This window comes from Mycteria americana, chromosome 7, assembly GCF_035582795.1.
Source record: "Mycteria americana isolate JAX WOST 10 ecotype Jacksonville Zoo and Gardens chromosome 7, USCA_MyAme_1.0, whole genome shotgun sequence".
NCBI lineage: Eukaryota > Metazoa > Chordata > Aves > Ciconiiformes > Ciconiidae > Mycteria > Mycteria americana.
The window spans coordinates 50,646,453-50,671,868 of record NC_134371.1 but is presented as its reverse complement, the minus strand read 5'-3'; the positions used below and the strand labels follow the sequence as shown (position 1 = coordinate 50,671,868).

At 39.9% G+C, this 25,416-nt stretch overlaps 2 protein-coding genes across 2 annotated transcripts; both read right to left on the bottom strand.

The window, feature by feature from the left end:
- Nucleotides 1-1,956: 1,956 nt before the first annotated feature.
- Nucleotides 1,957-10,823, bottom strand: DNTTIP2 (deoxynucleotidyltransferase terminal interacting protein 2). Its single transcript, XM_075508338.1, has 7 exons — nucleotides 10,675-10,823; nucleotides 7,849-9,596; nucleotides 6,211-6,346; nucleotides 5,416-5,511; nucleotides 4,870-5,034; nucleotides 3,602-3,711; nucleotides 1,957-2,110 (listed from the first exon to the last, which is right to left on the bottom strand). Exons 1-7 carry the CDS (start codon nucleotides 10,777-10,779, stop codon nucleotides 2,017-2,019), a joined length of 2,454 nt encoding a protein of 817 aa, XP_075364453.1. The 5' UTR covers nucleotides 10,780-10,823; the 3' UTR covers nucleotides 1,957-2,016.
- Nucleotides 10,824-12,463: 1,640 nt separating this feature from the next.
- Nucleotides 12,464-24,007, bottom strand: GCLM (glutamate-cysteine ligase modifier subunit). Its single transcript, XM_075508360.1, has 7 exons — nucleotides 23,667-24,007; nucleotides 20,543-20,608; nucleotides 18,729-18,813; nucleotides 17,914-17,970; nucleotides 16,417-16,619; nucleotides 15,056-15,170; nucleotides 12,464-13,316 (listed from the first exon to the last, which is right to left on the bottom strand). The coding sequence occupies exons 1-7, from the start codon at nucleotides 23,784-23,786 to the stop codon at nucleotides 13,147-13,149; spliced, it is 816 nt and encodes a 271-aa protein (XP_075364475.1). The 5' UTR covers nucleotides 23,787-24,007; the 3' UTR covers nucleotides 12,464-13,146.
- Between the last annotated feature and the right edge of the window lie 1,409 nt (nucleotides 24,008-25,416).

The following is a 25,416-nucleotide window of genomic DNA, read 5'->3' as shown; positions in this document are numbered from 1 at the left end:
CCGTCCAGTACATCTCACCTCGTTTACACAGAACACAGACACTTGCTGGGCACAGTGTGTGGCAAAACAGAAGACATTAGAAAAATCAAAGGAAGGGAAAAAGATATAGAACATAAAACAAATCCCTCACTATGTTGTACATGAAGTAACTTCTGTAACTAGCTATTGAGCAGCCTGAGCAACAGACACTGAGTTGTTGCTTGCTGCGTAACACCAAAGCTTGCATTTCTCTTTTAAGGTCTTTCAGAGTTGTACATCGCTTTTCCAAAGTTGCACTTGAACATCCCACGATGCAACAGAATGACAACTACTGTGGTGCCTTGTTTTCTTTCCTCAGTGTTCAGTATTAACTTTTTTGTGCTTCCATGTCTCATCTAGAGAACGAGACACCATAGTTGTTTTTATTGGCTTTTTTATCATTTACAGAGAATCGAGATATTAGCATACATATAATTGTATTAGAATAGCATCTGCATGTTAGCTGAGTCTTGGGGACAGGTGGTTCTACTTGTATGTGTTTGATACTTCCCAATGAATTCACTTTACTTTGCACACCATTCATCTCCAGGCAGTCAAGACTTTTTAAGGAATCTACATTCCCATCTGTCTCTGGTAGCAAAACATTATGGTCAACTTCAGAAAAATGTAAAAAACTCCAAAGGATCAGGGAAAAGTTTCTTTCAAGCTTCAGTTGGTGATCAATATATACCATGATGCTAATTTCATTTTAGCTATCTCCAGCGCAAATAGCTAATCCTTAAAAAAACAAGTACTTCTCATTCTCAGTAGTAGAACATTTCATGGTTAAACATCGGTTAAGAGCATCCTTCTTGTTTAAGATCTGCAACCTTTAAAAAAGTCAGTGTTCGTATGATAAGAAAACATCAACAGCACTGGTCCTCTGATAATCACTTCTAAATCTTTCTCACCCAATCCACCTAAGTCAATGTAGTGACAGTTTTAGTTCTTCTATTATCCATCTTTTCTGCTACCTAAGGGAAGTGACTGAGTTACACTAGTTGTAACAGCAATATAATAACCTGGTCATTAAAACCCAACCAAACACCACAGCAGTTCTGACAATCACAAAACGTTATGGACTGTCACTAAAGGAGAACTGAGCTGATGCCATCTCTGGTTCTATAATGGTAGCAGAGGCCTTCCAAACTCACTCTATTCATTTACCCGAAGAACTATTCCAAGTCAGCTACCAGACCACAATCTGCACACTACACCCTAGATAATGGACCCTACTGTCGAGTTATTTTCAGAAATATCATTAGACAATTATCAAATGGTGAAACTTAGTAAAAGCAACATATGACTGAATGTTAAAATTTTATATATAAATAATATTTACATTATTTTATCTATTAAACAATAGGCAATTTATATATTCTTTATTATTTGTTTATATTTATGTATAAATTATATATATATAAAATTTGTATTATTTTTTAATATATATATAAGATTATATGTGTATACGCTGAATTCCAGGACATTCTCAATCCTATTATGGTCAATGTTGAAATAAACCCTTCACAACCAAACTATTTCTCAATACCTTCTATTACAGAATTGGCCAGCAGCACTTCTGACAAGACATGGAAAAATTTGTTCTGGCACATTAACAGGTGCCAAGGTGAATTACACACATAACTTTAAACTGAATTTACTAATTCACTGATGTAAAGACTGAAGCATGAAAAGACCACAATCCATGAAGTTGGATTTTGTGCTCAGATTTAACAATATGCTTTCATATAATTATCTTTTTACATACACATTAATTTAAATACAAATTAATTAAATTTTTAAATAAAAATTAATTTAAGTTGAAATACCTGATAATTTGATAAAGCTCCCTACCAAATTGTCACTGCAAGAAATTCCCTGAACCTCAATTTGCACATGACCTGCAATCTTAAAAAAGAAAAAACACCACAACCAAAGCATTCTTTAAAAAGTTTTATAACAAATAAGTTGTTCCAGCTTGTTATTTTTCTTCAAGTCTTAATTGTGAAATTTCTTCTTCTTCCGATTCCTCTTCCCTGCTGCAAAAGCTGCTTTTTCACTCATGATCTCCTGATACTTCTTTTTATTATATCTGAACAAAATAGATAATTTACTTTTAAGCATGGTAAACCAAAGTTCAGGAAAAGATAACATGGAAAGTACTCTACATATATAATTTGCCAAACTGAGTTCTCTCATGATGTTTTCCAAGTCTGATTTCTTTAATTTTATACACTTATGTGTAGGTAAAGTGAAATCAACACTTGGATTAATGATAAATGCAGGTAAATTTGTTTTGGAAGTAAATTTGATTGAAGAATCATTAATTTTGGCATAACCAGAGGGTTCTTCATTGCATACACAATCACTTTTTGGACCGTTTACTAAAACACTGCTACTGCTCAAGTGGGAACACTCATCAATTTCGACAATACTATCGACAAATTATATCCATTTTTATACTCCCTTCTCAGCAAACTCAAGATGATCAACCTTACTCTACTCAAGATTGAAAACTGAGATGAGATTAACACTAAACAGTGAACAGGACAGACTTACTGAACATGAGTTGCTAGGTCCTCTAATACATATTCTTATGTACCTGTACCAATTACTACAGCGGACCACTGCACACTGAGCAGTATTGAGGCTTTTAATTGTGACACTGAAACCTGACAAATATCTGCACTAATGCTAAAGTATCTGGTTAAAGCCCTTAATTAGCCACAATATAAATTAACTGACTATATTTCAAATACATTAATTTTTAAAAATAGCTTCTAAAAAATACCTTATAAATCAGGTCAAGCCAAAAAACTAGTTAAGGAAGAGCTATACTAACTTGCCTTCCCAACATTAATAATTAATTCACAAGCCTGACAACATTAACCTTATAATCCCAAATCATGTACTACTTCCAAGAAAACATGTCATTACGTGAAAGAAGAAGTGCAGATTAACATCATGTAATAACCAATATCAAAATGGATCAACTAAGGGATCTACTCCAGAAATTGTAGGTTAGGCAGACATTGATCCAATCATATTCAAGTAAGACTTCTAGAGCAATTTTGATTCCTATGACAGGTGGCAGACCGACATGCTTATAAAACAAAATATCAACTTTCATAGAATTACAGTCAGCACTTTTCTACCAATTATGACAAGAAAAATTATTCAGTCTTTAAACCACAAAAAAAAGTGCATGCATAGGCATAAATCACTCATTCAGAGCCCTTGGTTTTTGGTGTAAGCCTGTGCAGACACTTACTTTAGAAGTGAACCAGAATAGGGCTGATTGTTATCTCTTCAACACTGACATTATTTTAAGAGTGGCTGCCAACAGTGATGACCCGAGTAAAACATAACCCTTTTATGAAGACAAAACATATGCTGTCTCAGTCTAATTATCTCCTGTCCCTTAGATCTTCTCAATGGCAGTGCTGCTGAAGTGCTAAAACAGCTAAAAACTTTTCTTTGAAGTATAAAAAACCCCATATAAGCTGAATAAAACAACAAAGTTATATAGTTAATACTCCTCTCTTACACAGGATATTAGAATTACAAAACCATTTTAAAATACCTTCTAAACTCAGAATCCGCAAGCAGCTCTTCAACAATTGTTCTCTTCCTTTGTTTCTTAGGGATTCGACTATGGTAAAAGTCTATGGGAGAATCAACCACAGTTCCAACCTAGAAAACAGAAATGAAAACATTCTTAGTACAGCAAATGTTGATTATTTTGCCCTCCCTTTTTTTTTTTAAAATCCTCAGTGACAAGCGTAAAGACACCTACAGAAAAGATCAGAATGGTATCTTAAGAAAGTGCAAAATACCAAAAGAATTAAACACTGTTTTGTATGCAGTCACTTTGTCTCATTGTTTAGTGCACAGAGGAGGGCCTGAGCTTTAAGACTGTACAGTTTTCAACACTGGACTGCTGCGTCAACACTTGTATTCATACAAGAAATCCAGTTCTTAACTTTTAAACATTTTCCCAAGGAGGGAAAGGAAACCCTTATGACCATCTTAATTCTTTCCCGTCTCTGTCATTGTGGTAGTTGTGCTAGATGGCTACACAGCAGTTAATCCAGCTCTAATACAAAGGCTTCATCCTGGAATGCATCACATTTTTTCCAACTGGCATGTTAGCCAGTTCTGATGATTCAGGTTAGCAGTGGAGATACATGGAGTACATGCTTCACGTAGCGAAAACAGACCTACACAGATCTCATTATGTGGAACACTTCAGTCTAAGTTTTTCTACGCCCAGAAACTCCAAAAGATACAAGACGACCCACTCTTTAGAGTGAAGCGGTAATATTTTGAGAGATGAAAACAACTTCCTCAAGCATGCTAACTATTCAAACAGGCATAAGTAGATGGAAGCCTATTTCTATAGTTTCTGCAGTAATTATTTTCTTCATGCAAACCACTTCAAAACTGAGAGTTACAGCAGCAGAAATTCTGGCTGATCACAAAGCTAGCGGTCTCAATTCAAACTGTATTAGCTACTAAGAAAATAAATGCTGATTATTTTCTACATACTTGTTAAAAAAGGCTAATACTCTAAAAAAACAGTGAAAATCTAGTCCACTGAGGGTTCAGAATACAGATTAAGTCAGATGTTTGTTCAGTACTATGAGATCAGCTGAAATTAAAAAACCCCAGCATATACACATATGTAATATAGAGTTAAGCAGTTGTAAACTGCAGCCAAGTAATCAAAATACTTTAATAATTAAGCTATGAAATTAAATCAACATAGAGGCTACCTACAAAATAGGCAGGGAATAAGAATAGGTGTTCAAAAATTCAGCAGTACAATGCTGCCTTCTGCTGCTTCCTTACCTGGAAGTACTTGGGTAGACCATCTCTATCATTCTTCTTATAAAAATGCTTAGGGTCCAGCGAAGCTCTCATCTTCAAAACTTTGAGATCATTCTTCAGTTCACTTGTGATTTCTGGGGCTTTCATACCAAACCAACCGTCACCTGTTGTTTTCTCTCGCTCTGCCTAGGATGCAATACCAAGAATAATAAATTTGCATTCAGCAACTAGGACAGGATGGAGAAGGGAACTTTCCCCTCCAAAAGATGGATAAAGCATTTAGAACATAACTCTCTACCTTTAAAAAGTGTATTTTATGCCCCTTATTATCAAGAAGGTCATCAGCACTGTATTAATGACAGATTTGTACCATCTGAGCACATTATCTTTCACTTCACTATCCTGGTGACTAAAAGGATGGCTTTTCACAGGATGGCTCAAGGAAGACACTAAATTGCAGTTTGTCACTTCACTTCCAGTGAGGCTTGTACATGCACACAGTCCCAGCATGGGGCTTTCTACCAAAGCTTGTTTTGTTATTTGAGGCATTATCAGCTCTTCACTTACTCTGCGCTGTTTCTTTAGCTGGTGAAGCGATTCCCTGAAGGGTGGGACACATTCCTTTTTTTCAAAATCTGGAGTTATTATACTCTTCTGCAAAAGCTGTAAGAATTTTTTTTAATGTTAGACAGTCATCTCACTGATACAAATTTTACTGTTTTACTGTATTTACAGAACCTACTAAAAGAATCATGCAGAATCTATGCAAGCATTATAATACAATACTTGAGCTTCTTTGAGCCACAATGAAAGTAGTAGAGATCTTCAAAACAGAACCCTGGCTAACAACAGAAAGCAGCTGGCTAGCTCTGGAAGAAGTGAGACAGCAAATGCTCTGTAATAAAGAGAGGTATCATGGATGAGCCTAAGAAAACAGTCTCAACAAAAATAACACATTCCCTTTATCTCAAAGGGTGCTTTTGAAGTAAAATGGCTAATTCCGTAGTAGGGAGCATATAGACCTTTATTTACTGAAATTCATTCTTGCTATAGTCTAAATATCTTGTTAGCAGACTTTCAGCTCGCATACCATTAGGCAAAACTGCAGGCATAATCAACTTTGTTTTATTTTACAAGATAATACTGTTATTTGCACTGCTTTTCAGTTTCTGAAGTGTCACATATATTTAAATTCTTACCATTAAACCCAAACATAAATCCACACTTTGGCCAAAAAGAATGGAAGTTCTCAACAAACCGTAAAACAGGACACCTCTTTAAAAACAAGTAAACCAACCTTATTAAATTAACAACTTTGGGTTACTGTAGTCACAGGTAACTGCATAATTGTGAACACATTACCTGGTCCTTCTTTTTCTCCTTCAGTTTTTTAATTACACTCGATCTGGGCTTTTGGTTTTTTGCATCAAAACTAATATATAAACCTCCAAGCTTCTTGATATTCAAACCAGGGTCTATGCTGCTGGAAAGATGTAAACTAAAAGGGAAATAGTTAATGATTAGAATATTGTAACAAGCATGCAGCTAAACCTTCTACTGTCCTCTGAGACAGATAAACAGAAAAAGTATTTTTCTTATTCTTCCCACTTAGGTTCAGTTCTGCAATGATTTTAAGCCACAGTATTTAGAAGAAATACATAATTTAGAGGTGACGGAAGATGGGGGCAGGGGGGGAGGAAATCATGCCATTATATGAAGTGAGAGTTTATTAAAGAACAATACCTGTGGAATCACTTCCACAAATCTTTCATATTAACTCTAATGCTGTATTCTTATCTTAGATATTACTATCTTCTATAAAATTGGATTCTTAATTCGCTTAACCTTGACAAAAGAACTCATGACCAGCATCCTTCCTCTATACATCGAGAAGCCTGCTAGAGAAAAAAAACCCACAAAAGCACAAACATATGGGTGGTAAAAACAGTCAATTCCTAGTGAAAAGTATGAAGAAGCTAGAGTTCATCGTAGGAATGTTTAAGTCCTTGTCCGTGTAACAGTACTAGGAATAACGTTATTAAACATTTCAAAGCTAGTATGTTTCACATTTTTTCATTACTTCACTCGGCAAAGGAATGTATCTGCAAACAATGTGCGATGGCTGACTCAAAAGGAGGTTTTTGATGACAAGAATGCTTAAAAGCTATGAAGTATTATGGAGAAATATGGTAATATCTAAAGACATGCAACAGATTATTTATTGTAGCTTGAATGCTTATTAATACAAGCCCTTTACAACTTCCTATTAAACTGTGACTAATCTTCTTTACCGCCTTTACACTGAATGCTTGGCTAAGTTTTTGTAAGACTTCTGGCCTACCTGAAGGTTTTTAGAAGATTAAGACTTACTTATCCAACCTAAACAGAGTATTATGCTTTAAACATATGAAGCATATAACGGGATTTTAGCAGGAGTTGGACTACAAGAGTTCAAGACATCTCATCCAACTTAAATTATTCTATGATTCTATGCTGGGCTGATTTCAGTTGAAGTGTCAGCATCCCACAGCACAAGAAAAACCGAAAGCATGAAACTGTATGCAACTGTTTTGGATTAAAAAGCATGATCTAATTAGGCAATGTGTAAGGAATTCACTGGAGTTTTTGTTACTTATATCCAAACTAAAAAATCAACAATTAAGAAAACTGTGACCTGAATAAGCAATTAAATCAGCCTGACCAGTTTAATCCAGTTTCACATTTTGTTTTTTAAGCCAAACACATACAAGGCCTCCAGATGCCTAAATATTTCAGAGTTCTGTTCTGCTGTATACAAAAGTGAAACAAACCCAAACCCTGAATTTATGGACTATATTTGTATTTTATAATCTGTGCAACCCCACTTTCTATGTCAATATGACTTATGTGATGATACTACTCCCTCATTTATTCTACATAATTTAGCACTTAATGTACATATCCTATGCATATGCTTTAATGAAACGCAGATTCTTTAATTATTCCCAAAATGGTACTTACACATCAATCTTATTTTTCAACAAATCATCATCTTCATCTTTCTCATCTTCATCTATCAATTCCTCTTCGGCCTCTTCCAGATCTGAGGATTCTTCACCTTTCTCACTTCCTTCATGCTTACTTTCAGCATCACTACCTTGGCCTACCTGATCTAGATAATACTTTTGGCTGGAACTCATGCCAGGCTCAGTATCAATTACAAAAAGCCCTTCAGCATGCAGTGAACTGTTTTTTAAAGATTTGTTGAGGGAAGGAGTCCTCTCATCTGCCTCTTTATAAGACAGATTCTCTTCAACTGCATCTATGTCCACCACATCACTATTTTCAGATTCATCGCTTTCATCTTTGGTCAGAAACAATGCAACAGAATCATTTCCACTGCTTGATCTTTCACTGCTGTGGGATACAGATTTAGCATATTCTCCTGTTTGGTCTTCACCACTGTCCGCAACGATTTCAAGAATCCTGCATCTACGAACGCTATCAGTTCTTTGTGCCACAGCTATGTCCTTTTGTGGACTGCTCACTGCACTAGCTTGCTCACCCTTTCTTAATTTATCAGTATGGGCAAAAGAGTGCTGTGCATCTGCCTCAGCATCTGGACTTCTGCATTCTGGAATTTTTTTACTTTCATTTGGTGTTATTTGCCCTTGGGATTCTAAGAATTGTTTGGGACTCATGCAATCAGTCAAAGAAAGATCCATATGCTGCGATTTCTCCTCCCTCACAAGTATTTTACTGTGTTCTTCTTGTATTTGGCCACATGCTTCCTCTGAATCATCTACCCCAGCAGACTGTGTCTTTTTTATTGCCTTTTTTTCAGGTGATTCCTTGTCACTTTGTTTCATTTTTGTAAGACTGCTGGGTATCACATCTTTCAAAACCTCTTCTTTCACGTCTTTACTCCGGATTGTATTGGCAGATTTGGAAGAACATCTGCTGTTAGGTGAATTGAGTTCTTTATTATCCTCAGTGACAGAGGAAGCATCTTCTGTGTCAGAGACAAGTTCTGCAGCACATCTAGAATCAGAAATTATTACTGGCTCAGATTTAACTGTGTCCTCAGTTAAATTCTCATCTTCTGAAACAATTCTGTTTCCTTTCTCAGTCTGCTTAGTATTTTCTGCTTGTGATTTTATTTGCGTGCTCCTAGTAATTCGTTTGGTAGTGATGGGCGGTTCCATATGACAACTTAAGCAGCATGACTCTGCATCAGAAATATCTTCACTCTGGGCTTCGCGAACTGTATCGGACTGCAATTTCTTTTTGCTTTGCCTGCTTCTTGTAGTTCTGGTAACATTAGGGATCTGGACACCAGAAACAGCAGAGGAACAAGACTCAGCTTCAGAGGTATCATCTTCATCCTGAATCCTGCTTAACTTATTTAGAAAAGCTGTCTTGTCATGCCTTTTTTTGTCAGGAGAATCCGGTTGATAAGGAACTACAATTTGTCGTCGTCTTGTTACTCTTACAAACAAAGGTGTCTGAAGACCAGACACAGCAGAGCAGTTTGATTCTGTTTCTGACACATCCCCATCAGCTTGTGGTTCAGCAACTGATTGTGCTGAATGAACAGTTGTGTCCTCATTTCCAGTAATTTGCATCTCTAAGCTATCACTGACATCTGTTTCTGCATGCTCCACCTCTTCAAACTGAGATTCCTGAATTACCTCTGGCTTACGAATTGATTTTGTTCTTCTTCTTGTCATCCTCATAGACACAGGAGTACTAACTTCAGCAGACACCATCTAGAAAAGGAGTGGAAAAAGTGTGCTATTGAAAGACAAAATAACCCCACGAAAAGGATGCTATAGAAATCACTAACAAACTTTTTAAACAAATCTACTCAAGCTGACAACATATTACATGTCTCTGTGTAGCCCTATCTATGTGGAAGAAGTGTTCATAAACCATCCCTTGCTTATCTGTTTGTCTACTGTCTTTTACCCAAGGCAGGAGAAGAAACACACATATCCATTAAAAAATATAAAGAAACATATTAAAAAATAGAAACAAATATCTTCTAATTCTGAAAAGTTCTGGCAAGCTGTCATGGGAAGCAAATCCAGAAGCGATGTTCAGAAACATTCGAAGATTTGCTCAACTATAAAACACTGAAGGCTAGCAACTGGCAGAATGTGCCCCAGAATGGTTTCCATCACCAATTTTAGCAGTTTTAGGAACAGACCGGCCTCACAGCAACTGCAACACTAGGTATAATCTGCTTCTTTAACGATGCTTGTAAGTTACCTGGAAGGCAATTCAAAATTTAGGAAAGAAAAAACACTCCGCAGGAGCACGATCTTCCCAAAACACAGAACAACGTGGGATCAACGTAAACCATGCTACCTAAACGATCAGCATTTACGCGGGTGTTTGCATGTCTAGTGGAAAAGCCACAGAGAAATGCTAAGATAACTGCAGTGCAGAGGAAAAAAAAAAATAATACCCTCGCCTTTAATTTACAACGTTAAATGGTTTAGCAAGCTACAACGCTGCAAGCCCCGACAGGGGAAGGCGGCGGCACGGCCAGCCTGGGAGCGCCCTGCAGGGCCGGCTGCGGCCGGGCGCCGCTGCGGCAGCGGCGGGGCGGCGCGGCAGGCGGGCACACTGCTACTGCTGCCGCCGCCCCGCCGCCGCCAGCCCAGGCTACGCAGCCGCCACCACCGAGCCCCACGGAGCCGGCGGCCCCCACCGCCCGCCCGCTGCGGACACCGGGGCCCCGTGGCGAGGCCGCGTGCGTGCAGGAAGATGGCTGCCGCTGCCGCCCCGCGCGCCGGGTGGCGCCCGGCTGCCCGCGCCCCCCCGCTCCCGGCCCCCCCTCACCTCCGCCGCGGCGGCGGGCTCGGGCGCGGAGGGGCTGCCGCTGCCTCCCCCGGCCCGCGCCCCCTGCTCCCTGCGCCGCGCCGCCGCCCGCCTGGTGGCCACCATCTTGTCACCGCCCCCGCCCCTTCCGCCCGCCCTTCCGGCGGCGCTCGGCGGGACAGGGGCGGGAGCGCGGCCGCCTCCGCCCCGCCCGGGAGGGGGAGAGCCCTGCCTGTTCACGGCAGGGGACCGGACAGGCAGCGCAGAGGAGCAGCACGCCAGCCGCTGGCGAAAAATGAGCGGTAGGCTGCAGCGCGTCGACTGCGTAGTGAGAAGCACTGCGGCAAGGGGAGACTAGCACACCGTGCTGCAGGGAGCGGGCAGCCTCGGTTACATACGCCATGAGATGGTGAACTCTCCCCGCGTAGGACACTTAAGACCGTTTTATGACAAAGTGTACAATACTGTTTATGGCAGTGCAAAAGACGGTTGTTGAGATGATGAGAATTCATACAAAGCACAGATTAAAAGCCTACAAGAGTTTCAAATTTTAATTCAAACTTTCAAGTTTCTCATGGAAGGAAATCCCATCTCTCCCACTTCGATGCAAAACAAATTAATGAGATAACCTGATAAAACATTATGCTGTCAGTGACTTTAGAAAAATAGGATTATCATGTCTTAAAGTTATCATGTCATAAACGGTACTTTCCTACAGCAAGCAAATTGTTAACAGTTTACAGAAAAGAAATAAATAATTGCCCCATTAGAGCAGCCTATACATTGTTTCAGCACAATTCTTGTTTTGTAGCATTTCAATTTATAAAACTGAGCACACATGCGAGTCTAATACAATACAGAATGTCAACAGCCAAACACAGAGACAGAATTTACAGATAGTGGTTAATCATCAGCAGCACACAACTCAAAGCTGGTAGGGAAGTTTTATTTTAAACTCATGTAATTTTGAAACTGATACACACTGACCTGACAAAAAAAAAGATTACATTTTGATTAGGAGAAAAAAATTCAAACTTTTATTGATGCATTACCAGTTCCCTCCCTCTCTCATTTATCAAAAGAGCTGAAGAAGTCCAGGAGAATTTCCCAGTATTTGCCATCTACAGACAAGATATTTGAGGACTCAAAAGGTATCTTGAAAAAGATTCAGCTTTTAACCTAGTGGAATGGATTATAGGAAGCTGACACTCTAGACATTGCCTACAAGCATTCAAATTCCACTAGCTGCCTACATGACAGAATTTGAAAGATGTTGGTGAAAATTCATTCCCCTACAGTCCAAGTCTCAAAATATGTACAGCTAAGTTAATGAGTACTACTAGTATGAAGCCCTGCTCCTGCCTGAAATCAAAAGGAACATAAGTATTTTGGACACCCAGTATCAAGCTCCTGCTGAACTACAAGTTGAGCTTTTGCTATCATTCTGATTTGAAGGCCAAGGAAATGAAAAGGCCTTTTCGATAGAAAGACTACATTAAACCAGAGGCCTTGCCTTAGCTACAGCAATCTCTCTAGGATTCAAAAGCCAGTGAACTAAGCTACTGCCAAAGAGAAATATACCTAACTTCAAGCTAACCCTTGCTTGCATCATTTCTGAATGGCACTCAAGCAACAAAGTTACCTAGGCAACCCCAAAAGAAGTCATCCATTTTACACAATCCTATAGTGAACAGCTTCAGCATTTACTATCTGTTCTGACTTGGCCAATTCTGATTGTGTAGTTCACAAGTATCAAAAAAACCCAAGCCACAGCTGAGAAGATGACAGACAATTCAATTTCTGATTGTGCAAACACTAAACAAGGCATATTGAGGCACAAAGAAGCCAGAAGGAATTCAAGTAACAGTCAAAGTAATTTGGAAGATGCATTTTTTCTAAATCATAGAGGTCTTTTACACTATATTAAAAATAAACCAATTTTCCCATCCACACAAATTAAACAGCTGACTTGCCTATATATACATACCAAGTAATAAGATACTAGTTTAATTTATTTGGGTAATTTTTCATAAAACATGACAATTTTCTATAAAAACTAGTCCTTGAGTGCTTGAAATCTATGTACCCACCACATAAGTAACTACTCTTTAAGAGAAATTAGGGGTTTTTTTTAAAAATAAAAATATATAAGTTTCTCTATACTACCTAATGGCAGCTAAAATATGATAATTTTACAGTGAACTGGTCATACAAAGAAAAATAAACTGTTTCTCTATAGATAATTTCAATTAAAAACAACAAAAACAAAATATTTCATATTTTAAATGAAGTGGTCAATAGATTAAGAAAGAAAAACAGTGTTAGAACACTGCAGATGCTCCTGCTGACACCACACTGAATAATTACAACTTTTGGTCTTTGTTACAAATGCTGTAAAAGTGTTTGTATGAAAAAAAAAAGCAATGTTCCCCCCATCCCCAAGAAATTAAAACAGGAAGCCATTAAAAAAAAAGAAAAAAGAAAGTAAGTGTTTTAAGAGGCATTTCTTCTAGCTTGCATGATATAGCCTTTGGACTTGATAATTCCTCTGCTTTTAACAATGACTGAATACCGGAGAAGCCATAAAGGAATCCACTCGTGTGCTTTCGTGTTCTGGATGCTTTCCTGAAGAACTTCTTGGAAACTTGCTTCACAAAGTAATTCTGAAGTTAAAAAAGGATATTCATGCTTTAAATAATGTCATGTAAACAGCTGCAAAAAGCAACACTTACTAAGAGAAGCCTTTTCCTACAGTCAAAAATCTTAAGCAGTGCCAGATACTCTTCTGGAACGCACGTAGGGTAAAAGCAGCTGAATATTACAGAAGAAATCTTCCAGACACTTTTTGCGCAACATCGAGTATTTCCCACAAAACTAAGTAACTTATATTTCTACAATATCTAATGGAGTTGATCAGCAGAGCCATTAGCAGAAAAAAAAGAAAATTAAATTTGAGAAGCTAGCTAGACAAACCAGATGCGAGTAAAGCACAAGGTTGAAATCAGCAAAGCACTGAGCATTCTCAGATACCTCTGCAGTTGCTGGAAGCTAAACATTTATAGCATATCCCACAACTAGGGTCATAATAACCACAAGCCCAGAAAGCATTAAGAAAAATGGGCTTAAATGCCACAAATCGGAAAAGGAAGACAAGTACTAATCCTCCTCGTTTCCTCTGGAAAGTCAGTCAAGGGAACAATCTCTTTGATGAGGAATGTTTCCAAAAGATAGTCTCAATGCTCTTCAGCTGAGCATTACAGAAAAGTTAAGCTTAGCAAACAATGCATAAGGGAATCACTCCTTGCTTTGTTTTCTATCAAATCCTATTCTCCTTCATTTCATGACTCTCAATAGAGAGTATTTACTAAACTGCAGATTGCACTTTGGACTTCACCGGACATGGAAATTGTCAGATTGAATGACAATTCATCTTCTGTACTGCCAGAGCAGTGCTGATACATGCTCAAGCACTGATGAAATTCATTACTTGTAACAATGGTACTATAGAACATGTACTTCAAATATATTTTTTCTTTGGGGGGGGGGGGGGGGGGGGGGGCAATGGGAATAAAGGAGAAAGAAGGAAAAGTATGATCATCATGAATAGTTGGTCATAAGGAAGATTGTAGGGAAGGAATGAACTAAATATTGTTTAAGACTTCTCATTTACAATTCCAGCAAGATATTTAAGATGTCATTATAGTGAAGAAGATTAGATGATGTTTGAGAGAAACTAATATAATATCCCAGAATATTCTAGGGAGCTGGTAACTCAGAGTTCTAGAGTCTAAAGGAAGGCCTCCAAGTCCTTCAATCATTAGTTTATTAAAATAAACTAATCTCTTCACAGAGCAAGTAAAGAATTTACACCAACTCTTTTTGTAATAATGTTATTTTAAGACGTCACTACTTTGAAAGAATCCTGCTTAAAGAATAATAATTTTACATGTCTAACCTTAACAATTACTCAAAAATCAACTGACCATCAATATTTCTATGCAAGCTATTTCACAGACAAGTTCTGGGCAAGTGGAATTTCATTTGTCATTTACTGGCCTTCAGCAATACAACTGTAATTTCATTTTATGTTTTGTGAAAATAAGCTATTTTTTGAGCATATGTAGTACAAATTTTTCAGTAGTTTGTTCTTTTATTTACTTTATTGCCTCCGATTAAAATAACTTCAAGAAACTATCCAAGGCTGGAAGATTGCCTTTTCCCCCCTTTCCTGAAGCAAAAGCAAGAACTTAATAGAAATATTTTATAGAGGTGAAACTTTTAGAATCCTTTGTTCAGGATTCAAATGTAACAAAGTCTGAAGTTCAAAGAAAGATTATTCCTGATTTTGTACTGAATAAATGCATTTAAAAGTCTTCTGTTAACTTATCTGGCAAAGCCTTACCTTTTGGGTCATTGTGAGTTAACAGCTGTATGTCAAACTGTTTTGCAAATGCTGTGAGATCAGGTGGCATCACACAACAGGAAGCTAAGTTCACCTGATTACTACTTGGTTTCACCTGAAAGTAACAAAATACTTTTATAAGAAGAAAAATATTAATGTACTTATTTTAGTTGTTTCCCCCATGCCCTCTATTACAACAGAAATTTTGCTTTGAACAATTTGCCTTTGACCATTGTTTTGAGGTCTGAACAAGGCTAATTAATTCTGCATGATGCTGAACAGGCAACTCCTACATCTGCCATTTCCTGCAGCACAGAGCCCAAAGCAAGAACAGGATCTAACTTCAGGTGCTGCCACAGCAAGCTGTGTACTAACCCATTCTGGCTTCCTGTCTGCTGTGCTCCCTAAAAGGCAGCAGGTTGTAGTAAAAACATTATAGGGGTGTTAGTTTGAAAAAGACTTAAAAAACCCAAATATTTTTTGTTAAGGATATGCAATTTGCAGTCTTCCATGCCTTCAGGTACGTGTGTAGACCAGATTAAGTTAAAAGTGACTCGCTTCCACTGACTCATCACAAACTGCATCCATGATCACCACGGAAGTGGTCATTAATCCCCTCAATTATCCTCCTCTCAGTATACACAGAACAGCCAAGACCACAGATCAGAACTCTCAGCAGGATCTCTTATACAGATACAGTATGTTCACATACCACAAAAGAAATATCGTAAGAGGAGTATTCAAAGAACGAACAAGAGAACAGTAAATCCACAAGCTTACACAAGCATGGGCACACACTAGTACAGACCTCCATCACTTAAATGTTACAAGAGGCAATTAGTCACATTGGACAACAAAATATTGTGCCACTTGATTGTGGCACAACAAAATATTGTGCCTGTCCTCCTCTTTACATTTAAGCTTAGCACACAAACAGCATTTTTCGAAGGGGAAATGCCTCCATTCATAACACAGCTTAAAGTGAAAACAGCTATGTTTTCAGAGTCACTGGAAAAAATCTGAAGGTTTAAGAGTACTGTTTATACTCCTTGCTAAATGTAAGAGCATTCAAAACTTAAACCTTAAACCTTAACTACTTCAAAGAACCTGCTACTGAACAGACCCGTGGTTTCCAGCCTTCGCTGGCCTGTATGTAGGAACATCGAACAAGTGACAATCCCCCACCCTGAGCTTCCCCCACTGTGAACAACATTGTGACCATCCATAAGATGCTGAAAATAACAGGGCTAATTAATATTTTGTACATAAACCTATTTATAACAGAAGTTTATAACAATGTGGCAGCCAACAAAACAGTTACTCTGTCCTAGAAATGCTACAAGTAGGAATTTTGTTCTCACCTGTGCCCACAGATACAGCTGCTCTAACAGTGTTTTATCTAGGTCAGAGGTACCTATGGCAACAATCTTTTCATTTTGAACTAGAGTTTCAAGTTCTTGCCAATAAGGTTGCAAATACTCCAAGGAGAGGCTAGTTCCATCTTCAACTGGAGGTGGGGCAATAATGACTGAGTCTAACTGAGCAACTCCAAGGGCAGAACACGCTGAGGAAAAAGAACAGAGACACTGCAAAATCTTTTCTGAGATACAAACATAAGCAGCATGACTCTTCAAATTCAGCAAAAAACACACCTCCTGCTTCACTTTGCCAGCTTCCCATTCGCCATTTGAAACTGAGTGTATCAGCAGTCAAGGATAGTAACACAATGTTTTTAGCAAAGAATCAAACATACAGCTGAAGGCAAAGTTTCAACTGTAGATCTTGGGGGGGGGAGGGGGAAGACAGATGGACATAACCACAACAACATTCCTCCCCCCCCCAAGTGTGAAGCTTTTTTCTCCTTTTCAACATTAAAACTATATTTTTCTCTGAAGACAGTGGTGACATACAATTCTTGATTCCTTCACTCTCAATTCTTCCAAAATTCATAACTTTCACACTGAACTAACTCAAGTACAGGGCACGGACTAGGAGAACTATTTGATATATGTGAAGAGTTAGACTAAAAGCACACCGAATATGGAGATCTAAATTGCCAGAGAGAAGTGGCAAGTCTTGGAGTATCACTGAGCTTTAGGAAAGATGCAAGTCATGAGGCCTCTTCTGCACCGCAAAATGAATAAAACTAAGTAGCTAAGTAAGTTATTTTCTTCTGGAGGAGGATTCTGTCAATGTATTTTTAACAAATGGTACTACAGCTTACAATAAAGGGGCTATTAACTGCAGTATCAATAGAAAAGAATGATATTTGACCCTTTTTTCTTTGGTAACCTCTTACACTCAAGAGTATTCCAAAGTGGTAAAGTTCAGTGCTGCTCACAATTACTGCTACATTAGGCTAACAAAACTTTATGTATCAGTACAGCCATTATATTGTATTTTCAATCAAACTTAACTATTTCATCAGCTGGTTGCAGCATTGTTTTATTTCCTAAATAATCTCTGAAATACTGCACAGTTAGTAGTGAAGTTCATCATGCTAAAAACAACTGGCAACTAACAACAACTGTAAGAACTACTGTATCACTGTTACTAAAACATCACATGCTATTCACTTTAACAAGTTTTGTGTGAAAGAATAAAAACTTGCTCCTCCTTGGACCAAGGAATCAGATTTGAGTTTGTAGACCCAAGGTTACAGCAATCCACATTTAATAAGTTTACTGACAGAACTAACGTGTAAATAGACTTGATTACCTAAGTCTCTCTTAGTAGGGAAACAGGATATACTTGTGACAGTCACTAAATAAACCTCTTAAATGGAAAAGGTTCTAATTTTATTTCTAAATAGTAAAGTAAAAGAGAAACCCTACCAGAAGTTTGAGTTTCACACTTACCCAGGTCAACTGCATCTCTGATCGAGGAAGAGTTTGATCCAACGATGAAAAGTTTTGCTAGTTTCAAAGAAACTGGAATCAATAACTAAACTAGCCAGCTGTTATTAAATATATAGCTATTTACTTTTGCTGTATACACTACTTATGAGTTTTTGGGTAAAGGGTTCTTAGAATATACACTTAAAAAATTGGAAAAAACCAACCTTGTGAAAGGTGACTGCCCAATAAAGACACTGTTCTCTTAAATTTCAAAGATGTTGTGCAGTCTCAGAACAAGAAATCATCCAGTTAAATGATCTAATAAGCTGTAAAGCTAGGACTTAAGCATCAAGACACCAAACAATAACCATAACAACCTGTATAAAAACCCCAAATGTAATAGTACAAACAGACTTCTTCACAACTTACTGAGACTCAAAATGTACTAGTGTTAGTTTGGACTGCCTCCTTCAAGTTCATCATATTCAACCTGGAAAAATTATGCAAATAAATGTGCTTCCAATGCTATTTCTTAATTGCACTATTATCTGTAATATTTTGCTTCAGAAAAGTCAAAGATTCACAAAATACATTTAAAATGTCTTGAGGGGATGCAAGTTAAACTATAAAAATGCTGAGCTGCTTTAAAACCTGAAATACGAATTCAAGTCTTTCTTAGCAAACTTTTAGATTAACCAAAGTAGAACAGTATGCACTAATGTCATCTGACTTTGCAATTACAAAACATGGTGGAAAAAATACACATATATTAACATCCTCTTAATGACTGCATATGAAACCTTTTTATGCCACTGAATTTTTTACTACATTCTTACCTGATACTTTCAACTCATCCCTTTCTTCAGGATTTATTTTTTCTATAGCTTGAGCTACAGTACATTCCAGAACCTCCAGTATTTCCTGTAGTAAGTACATGAGACTTAGGAACAACTCGTCAAGAGGAGACAGTAAGTTCCTGAAGAATGTTTTTAGTAATTAAAAAAAAAGCCTTACAGCAGTTAGAAACAAAAATAGTATAAAAATGCAATGACAGAAAGAAAGTAACCCAATGCTTCTTGATCTCTGAGGGGAGGTCAGGAAAATGAAGCTATATGAAAGGCTTTATATACCCCTAATATAAAAAATAGAAATTACTGATAAGAATTATTGGAATAAGATTTAGTAGTGCTCTGATTTTCTGATGTGAACAGATCGCTGTGCCAATTCAAACTGCCTTGCTTTAAAAAAAAGCCTCATGACCAGCTGTAAACAAACATTATCAGAATTAGGGGTTTTGAGTGTTAGGTGGGAACATCTTTGCATAAAAGTATTTTGTAATTTCAGTGAAGCCTATGAAAAGCCTACAGTGACAATACTGTAAAATACAGATATAAAACAATAATTTTGAAACTAAAAATTAGGAAAGGTTCAGAGGTTTCACCCTCTGACCTCATTTAAGACTAGGCTGACATCTCATGTCAGTTGGCACAAGGTGACTTTTTTCAGTCTTTACCTTGAGATTTTGTATTATACACACACAGAGCACCCTGCCACCATCCAAGAACTCTGGTAATTTTTCCTGCCCTACCAAAAAATCCTCAGGTGAGTCTGAGTTATTCCATACAATCAGCATTTTAAACAAAAGTTAATTTAAAAAAAAAAATTACTGGAAACCAATATAATTAATAAAAGAATTTGGAATTATGCAGTTAACATGTATTGACAGTAAAACTTAGCTTACACTAAATAATTAACTTTAAATGGATCACTACATCTTAGAGCCAAACATTTATTTATGTTCTCTTGAGCAATCACTAGATCTTCCACAAATCATTCAGCAATAACTGCCTCACCACACTCCAGTGGGGAATGCAGCAATGTGCAGTTGATGCCACCATTACACAAGAACTGGTTTACAAAACCCAAAGAAATGGTCAGGAAAGTTTTTTTTAGTTTTTTTTTGGTTTTTTTTTTTGTTTGTTTTTTTTTTTTTTAATGAAACATGCTAATATTTCACAGAGCAAATAATGTATTTAGTAGGAACCTATTATTGCTTTACTGAATTTCAGAAGCAATAGTGAAAGAGGAGCAGGCAAGTACACCAAAATCTTGATGTCAGATGCCTATGATTCTGGTTTTAAAAATTACGTGGCAGTCTTTAGCTTTTACAAAAAAATTGCCACTTCTGCATGTTCAGAAATATTTCCGAGACAACCAAGGCTACGCTTCAGAGTCCCCCTCCAAATGGGATGATCTTCAGCTATCTAGTTTATCATCTCCATAGTTTAGATAATTCTCCATTGAGTTTTTACAAGCATGCTAGCAAACTTCTAAGGTACACAGATTTTTTTTTTTTTTTGCGATTGCCCCAATGATTAACTTGAAATCTTACAGACAAGGACTTTTATTTTGCTAAGAATTGTCTATTTTACCATCAACAGGATTCTTTACTTTGGTATTTCTTAACCTCTCAAAATTTACTAAATATTAAAAAAAAAAGGGAAGTTGAGAAATACACTTAAGATATCTGGAACTGCAGATACTTTTACAGAAATTTACTAAATTCATTTATATTTTAAAAGGTATAGCCAACTACATATTTCTCCATTTTCAGATGTAACATGGATAACATGCATAACACCTCTCCTACCTGATTTAGGTCTTGTCCAATCTTTGAGCTCCATTCAGTCAGCGTTTTCTGAATGCAGTCCCTCACCTACAAAATATTTTTTCATATTGAAGTGTAGGTATGTTAATAGCTGCACAGAAATACAATGATTCATAGGCATGTAGGACAGACTGAGCAGGTGAACTAATGACACCGTTCCTTCAACCACAGAAGATTCTTCCTTCATAGCTTCCATCTGAAACTTGTTCAAACTAGTTTACTTACGTATCTTCCTCTCCTCTTTCAGAAAGAGTTTTAGCAGTAATACAAGTACTGTACTTCATTTATTTCCCAGACCAATGCCATCTTGGAAAAGAAGCAGCTAAGGAAAGAACAATGCTAAGCAAGCAAGTACTAGGGTGTGGGGTGGTTTTTTTTTTTTGCACAGAGATTCTTAAGTTACAATGCAGTCAGATAATAGCGTACGTGCTGTGACATTGTTAGAAATGAGACTAAATACTCATTATATTAATTACTTTTCTTTCCAAGATGCATCTGACCCTTTTCATTTACTGTCTGCCTATTCCACTGTGCCAAACCACTAATGCTTTTAAGTCTTTCATTACTGAAGGGGGAACCTTCAGATCCTACCCCACACTTGCATGTTTCTTGCATCCACAGATGCAAAATAAACTTGAATAGGATTCTGATCATGGATTTTTTTGAACATAGTAAGGCATAACTATTAAGTCTAAATCAGCTAATTAATTGCATATTGTACCAGTGCTTCAGCTGTACCAATGCTATAGCTTCCCTCTGATACATCTTGGGAGTTGTTACCCTGCAGGCTAAGTAAACGTGCTGTCAAGACTGCTATCTGCCACAGGTAGGAGCACTTTCATGAGCTGCTGCTTTACTTCACTTTTAGCAATCTCTTTTATAACTATGTGGATACCTACTTTTTGTACCATTAAATAGCAATTTCCTGTGACACCTAACATTAATTCAGAGAGCTCATAATACTATGCACAAACTAGAAGCCACTCCCCCCACCCCAGATATCACAAAGTTTAAGACATAACATAGTAATAATACTTTACGAGCACAAATTCTATACATTCTTTCCCAGTCATTTAAAATGGCATGAAAGAGATAACTAAGTCAAAAGGCAAGAATTGACTTGCCCCCTCCCAACAGCTATCCACAATGCTGGAACTCTTTAGCCTCTTTTGATGCAACTTACAATGTTATCCTTTCCTTTCTGAGGGGAAGTTAGCGCTAAATATGTATATTCTATATATTGCTACTTTGCAACTGTCACACTTTATATTTCTACTGTAGTTAGTATGCACAAGCCTCTGTCTCCAAAGCACACCATTCCCTTGCCTTCAACACAGGTGAGAAGCGCAGCATACTCGACTGCTTTGACCAGCTTTTCCAAATACAGTTACATCCCCAAACTCCTAACATTAGGGTTCATAGATTACAAAATTTTAGCTTACATTCTGCCACTGAGAACTATATACACACTAACTACACCAAATAGAAGAGTTAAAAGCCAATTTATTTCTGATAATTGATGTCAATTATTTGTTTTTGGAATTCCAGCAACTCTGGAAAGCAGCGAGCCTTATGTTTAAATGCAGATTTCCCTGCAAGCAAATGAATTTAAATACCTTAACTGATTAGTTATGTGCACTGGCCACTCCTCATTTAACAGCCCTCCAGAAACTGCTCACACAAGGGTGCTCATTACAATACAGCTATCTCTTTGCTTCAGAACCTAGCCCTATTTCACACATCGCAGAATGTTGTAATAAGCAACCAGGCCTAATAAAGAAGTTATTACCAAAACAACTAAATAAAAGTATGATGATTTTTTCCTTCTCATTACATCATCCTCCCGGTCACCTTTCTTACCATTTGTGCATGACTAATATGCAGTCAACCAACTTCTAGATTATCAACAGTGCCACTACATAGCAATAACCAGCCAAAACCATAGCTCTTCTGATTATTAAATGACCATTTTCAAACTACTGTGTCGTGATGAGACAGAAAATACAGTGGTTCTGAAGTTCATGGCCACAGGACCTCCAGACATTTTATCAGGATTATTCTAAGTGTTGACACATACTGCTAAAGGTAATAGTTTTAAAGTGGTGATTAAAAAGTTGAAAAAACTTTTTAACAAAGAATGACAGCTATACTCGTTAAAGAAGCCAGCAATGACTAATTTTCCTGAAACCTGTCAGCACCAAGAAATTAAATTAATTCCAGGTTAGAAAAGAGAACCTTCATCGTTTGTAATGCAAACTCATCTCTATTCATATCTTTCTCTTGCTAAAGAAGTATCAGGGATCTCCTTTGCCATTACAGACAGTACTTAAACTCGTAAGCGTTTTAATTCTGCGTTCCCCGAGAGCAGAAACACGGGTTGGTTTCTTCAGAGGCTCGAACACAGCAAACAGCTTCCGGGGGCACCCCTGCGCTGCTGCTGGCGAGGTTCTGGCTATCGCTTCGAACGCCCGCACAGCCAGCCTGCTGGTTTTCCGACGCGCTCCACCGCAAGGCCGCGGGTTCGCTGCCCGTCAGGCGCTGCCCGCGGCGGCGAGGCCAGCCCCGCGGTGCCGCTCCGCGGACTGGACCGGCCCGACCGAACCCAGGCCCGGCCGACTTCCCGACAGGACAGAACACACACGAGAGAGGTAAAAAAAAAAAAAAAAGAAAAAATAAAGGCGTGTTTCGCCTTTCCCATCTCGTGCCTTGAGAGCGCACGCGCGCGGTACGGCCACAGGCACACACGGCACGCGTGGGGGGCGGGAGCCGCCCCCGCCCGCGGGCACCGCCGAGGCGGTCGTTAGGGCAATTAAGCCGTTTTCCCCTCAATGACGGGCACCAGGCCACGCTGTCCAGCGCCGGAAAAACAAGCCCTACTCCGGAGAGTGCTGTGAGAGCTCGGACGCCCTCGCACCCGCCGCCGGCAGAGAGCGGTACCCAGCGCTCCCCCCGCCGCCACACCGGCCGCTCGGCTGTGTAGCGGCCCGCCCCAGCCCCCCCCCCCCCCCCCCCGCCGCGCAGGCGCCCGCCGCAGCCCGCCCCCCGCCTCAGGACGAGCCCCCGCCGCGGCGCCCGGAGGGGAAGCCCCGGGTCCCGCCCCGCTCACCTCCTCGCCGGGGGTGGCCGGGCACTTCTTGCGCAGGCAGCCCCAGTTGAGGAGGTTGCCGGTCTGCAGGGTGAGGGTGGCCGCCCGCTCCAGCAGGGCGCGGGCGCCGTCCGTCCCCATGGGGAAGCCTGGCGCTGGGGCGGCCGCCGAGCTCCCCGCGACACCGGGCAGCGCCGCACCGTGACTCAGCACAAATAACGGCGGCGGGGGGGATGCTTTGTAACCGGCCCCGGTCACATGGCACGAGGACAATGGGCGGCGGGGCGGGCTCAGCGCAGGAAGGAGCGCACCAGCCGGGCAGCGCGCGCCCCGGCAGCGCCGCCTCACGCTCACGCCCACGCCCTCGCCGCGCGCCTGCGCGCCGCCCCCTCACGAGGCGCTTGCCCTCATCGGGCAGCGCCCCCTGGGCGCCGGCCGCGGCGCAGCACGCGGGGCGGGGCGGGGCCTTCCGAGAGCGGGGCTTGGCGGGAGGGGCGGGGCTTGGCCGGAGGGAGGGGCGGGGCGGGCTCTGCCCTGCCCTGCCCTGCCCGGTAGCTCGGCTGGTGCCGCCGCGCTGCGGGCGGGTTCATGGAGGGTCGCGCCCCGGGTGGGCTGTGGCGGCTGCTGAGTTGGGGTCTGCGTGTCGGTCCGGCCCAGGGGGGGCAGCGGCCGCGGGAGCCGGCCCCGGCGTCGCGCCCTGAGGAGCGCCCGGGGTACACGTGGCTCTGCCGGGCGGGAGCGGCCCGCCGCTCGGTAACACCCCCCCCCCCCCGCTTCGGGCCCCGCGGCGGCAGCGGAATCCGCCCCGGGCCGCCTGCGCCGGGCCGCCGGTCACTCTGGTGGGCCCGATGTAATCACCTTACAAACACGAGTTACTTAGCTGCTCTGCAAGCTTAGCAAAATTAATGAAACCATCTGAATTTTAGTCATGATGCTTTTAAGTAACAGATAGTCGTTGATAGACACTGAGATAAAAGGCCCAAAAAAGGAAACCAAATGCTTATTTAGTTTGGTTATGTTGACATTTTGATGAAATGTAAAACTTACTGTCACGGTATAACTCCAGTTTCACACCAGCAGATTTTGGTGAAGACACACCGGGTGAAACTTGAAGGATTAGAGTTTGGGGATTTTTTTAAGACCAGGTGGCTTCTGGAAAGCCACACTCTGAACATTAAAGTCCTTCTGTATTGGAGAGTCAAGGCGAGGGGGCTTCCCCCCCCCCCCCCAACTTCAGTTAGAGGGAACAGTAAGCCACAAATTGTAATTTTGCTGTCAGCACGGGAATTTGAATTGTGCTTCTAACAGATTTTCATTCCCCAGGCTGCACGTTGCGCTAATAGAGAGAACCAATTTGCATAACTTCTGTCAGTCTGAAGCACTGCCTGATCGCTTTCTGGTACAGAAGGTTAGTTTAAATGTTCTTTATATTTGTGTTCCGATTGGATTACTTTCATGTATTTCAAACGTTTTCCTCATTGTATGAATACAGAGCATCTGGAAGTGAAACACACTGAAAGAAACGTCAGCTTACTTGGAAAAGCAGTAATTTTCTTTTCTTTTTCTTTAACGTAAAAACCCAGAAGGTCTAACCTGGCCCAAAGGTTAGCCGTCCAGACTCGTAGTCAGCTTGAGAGGGAGTGTACACCTCCAAACGCCTTCACAAGTTTGCCCATATTTACACTAGTAGTGAATTCTGTCCTGCTGGGTCTTTCTGATTGGCCTTCTGGCTTTCCAGCAGAGGCCTTTTCTTTTGGTGAAATTTATTCTT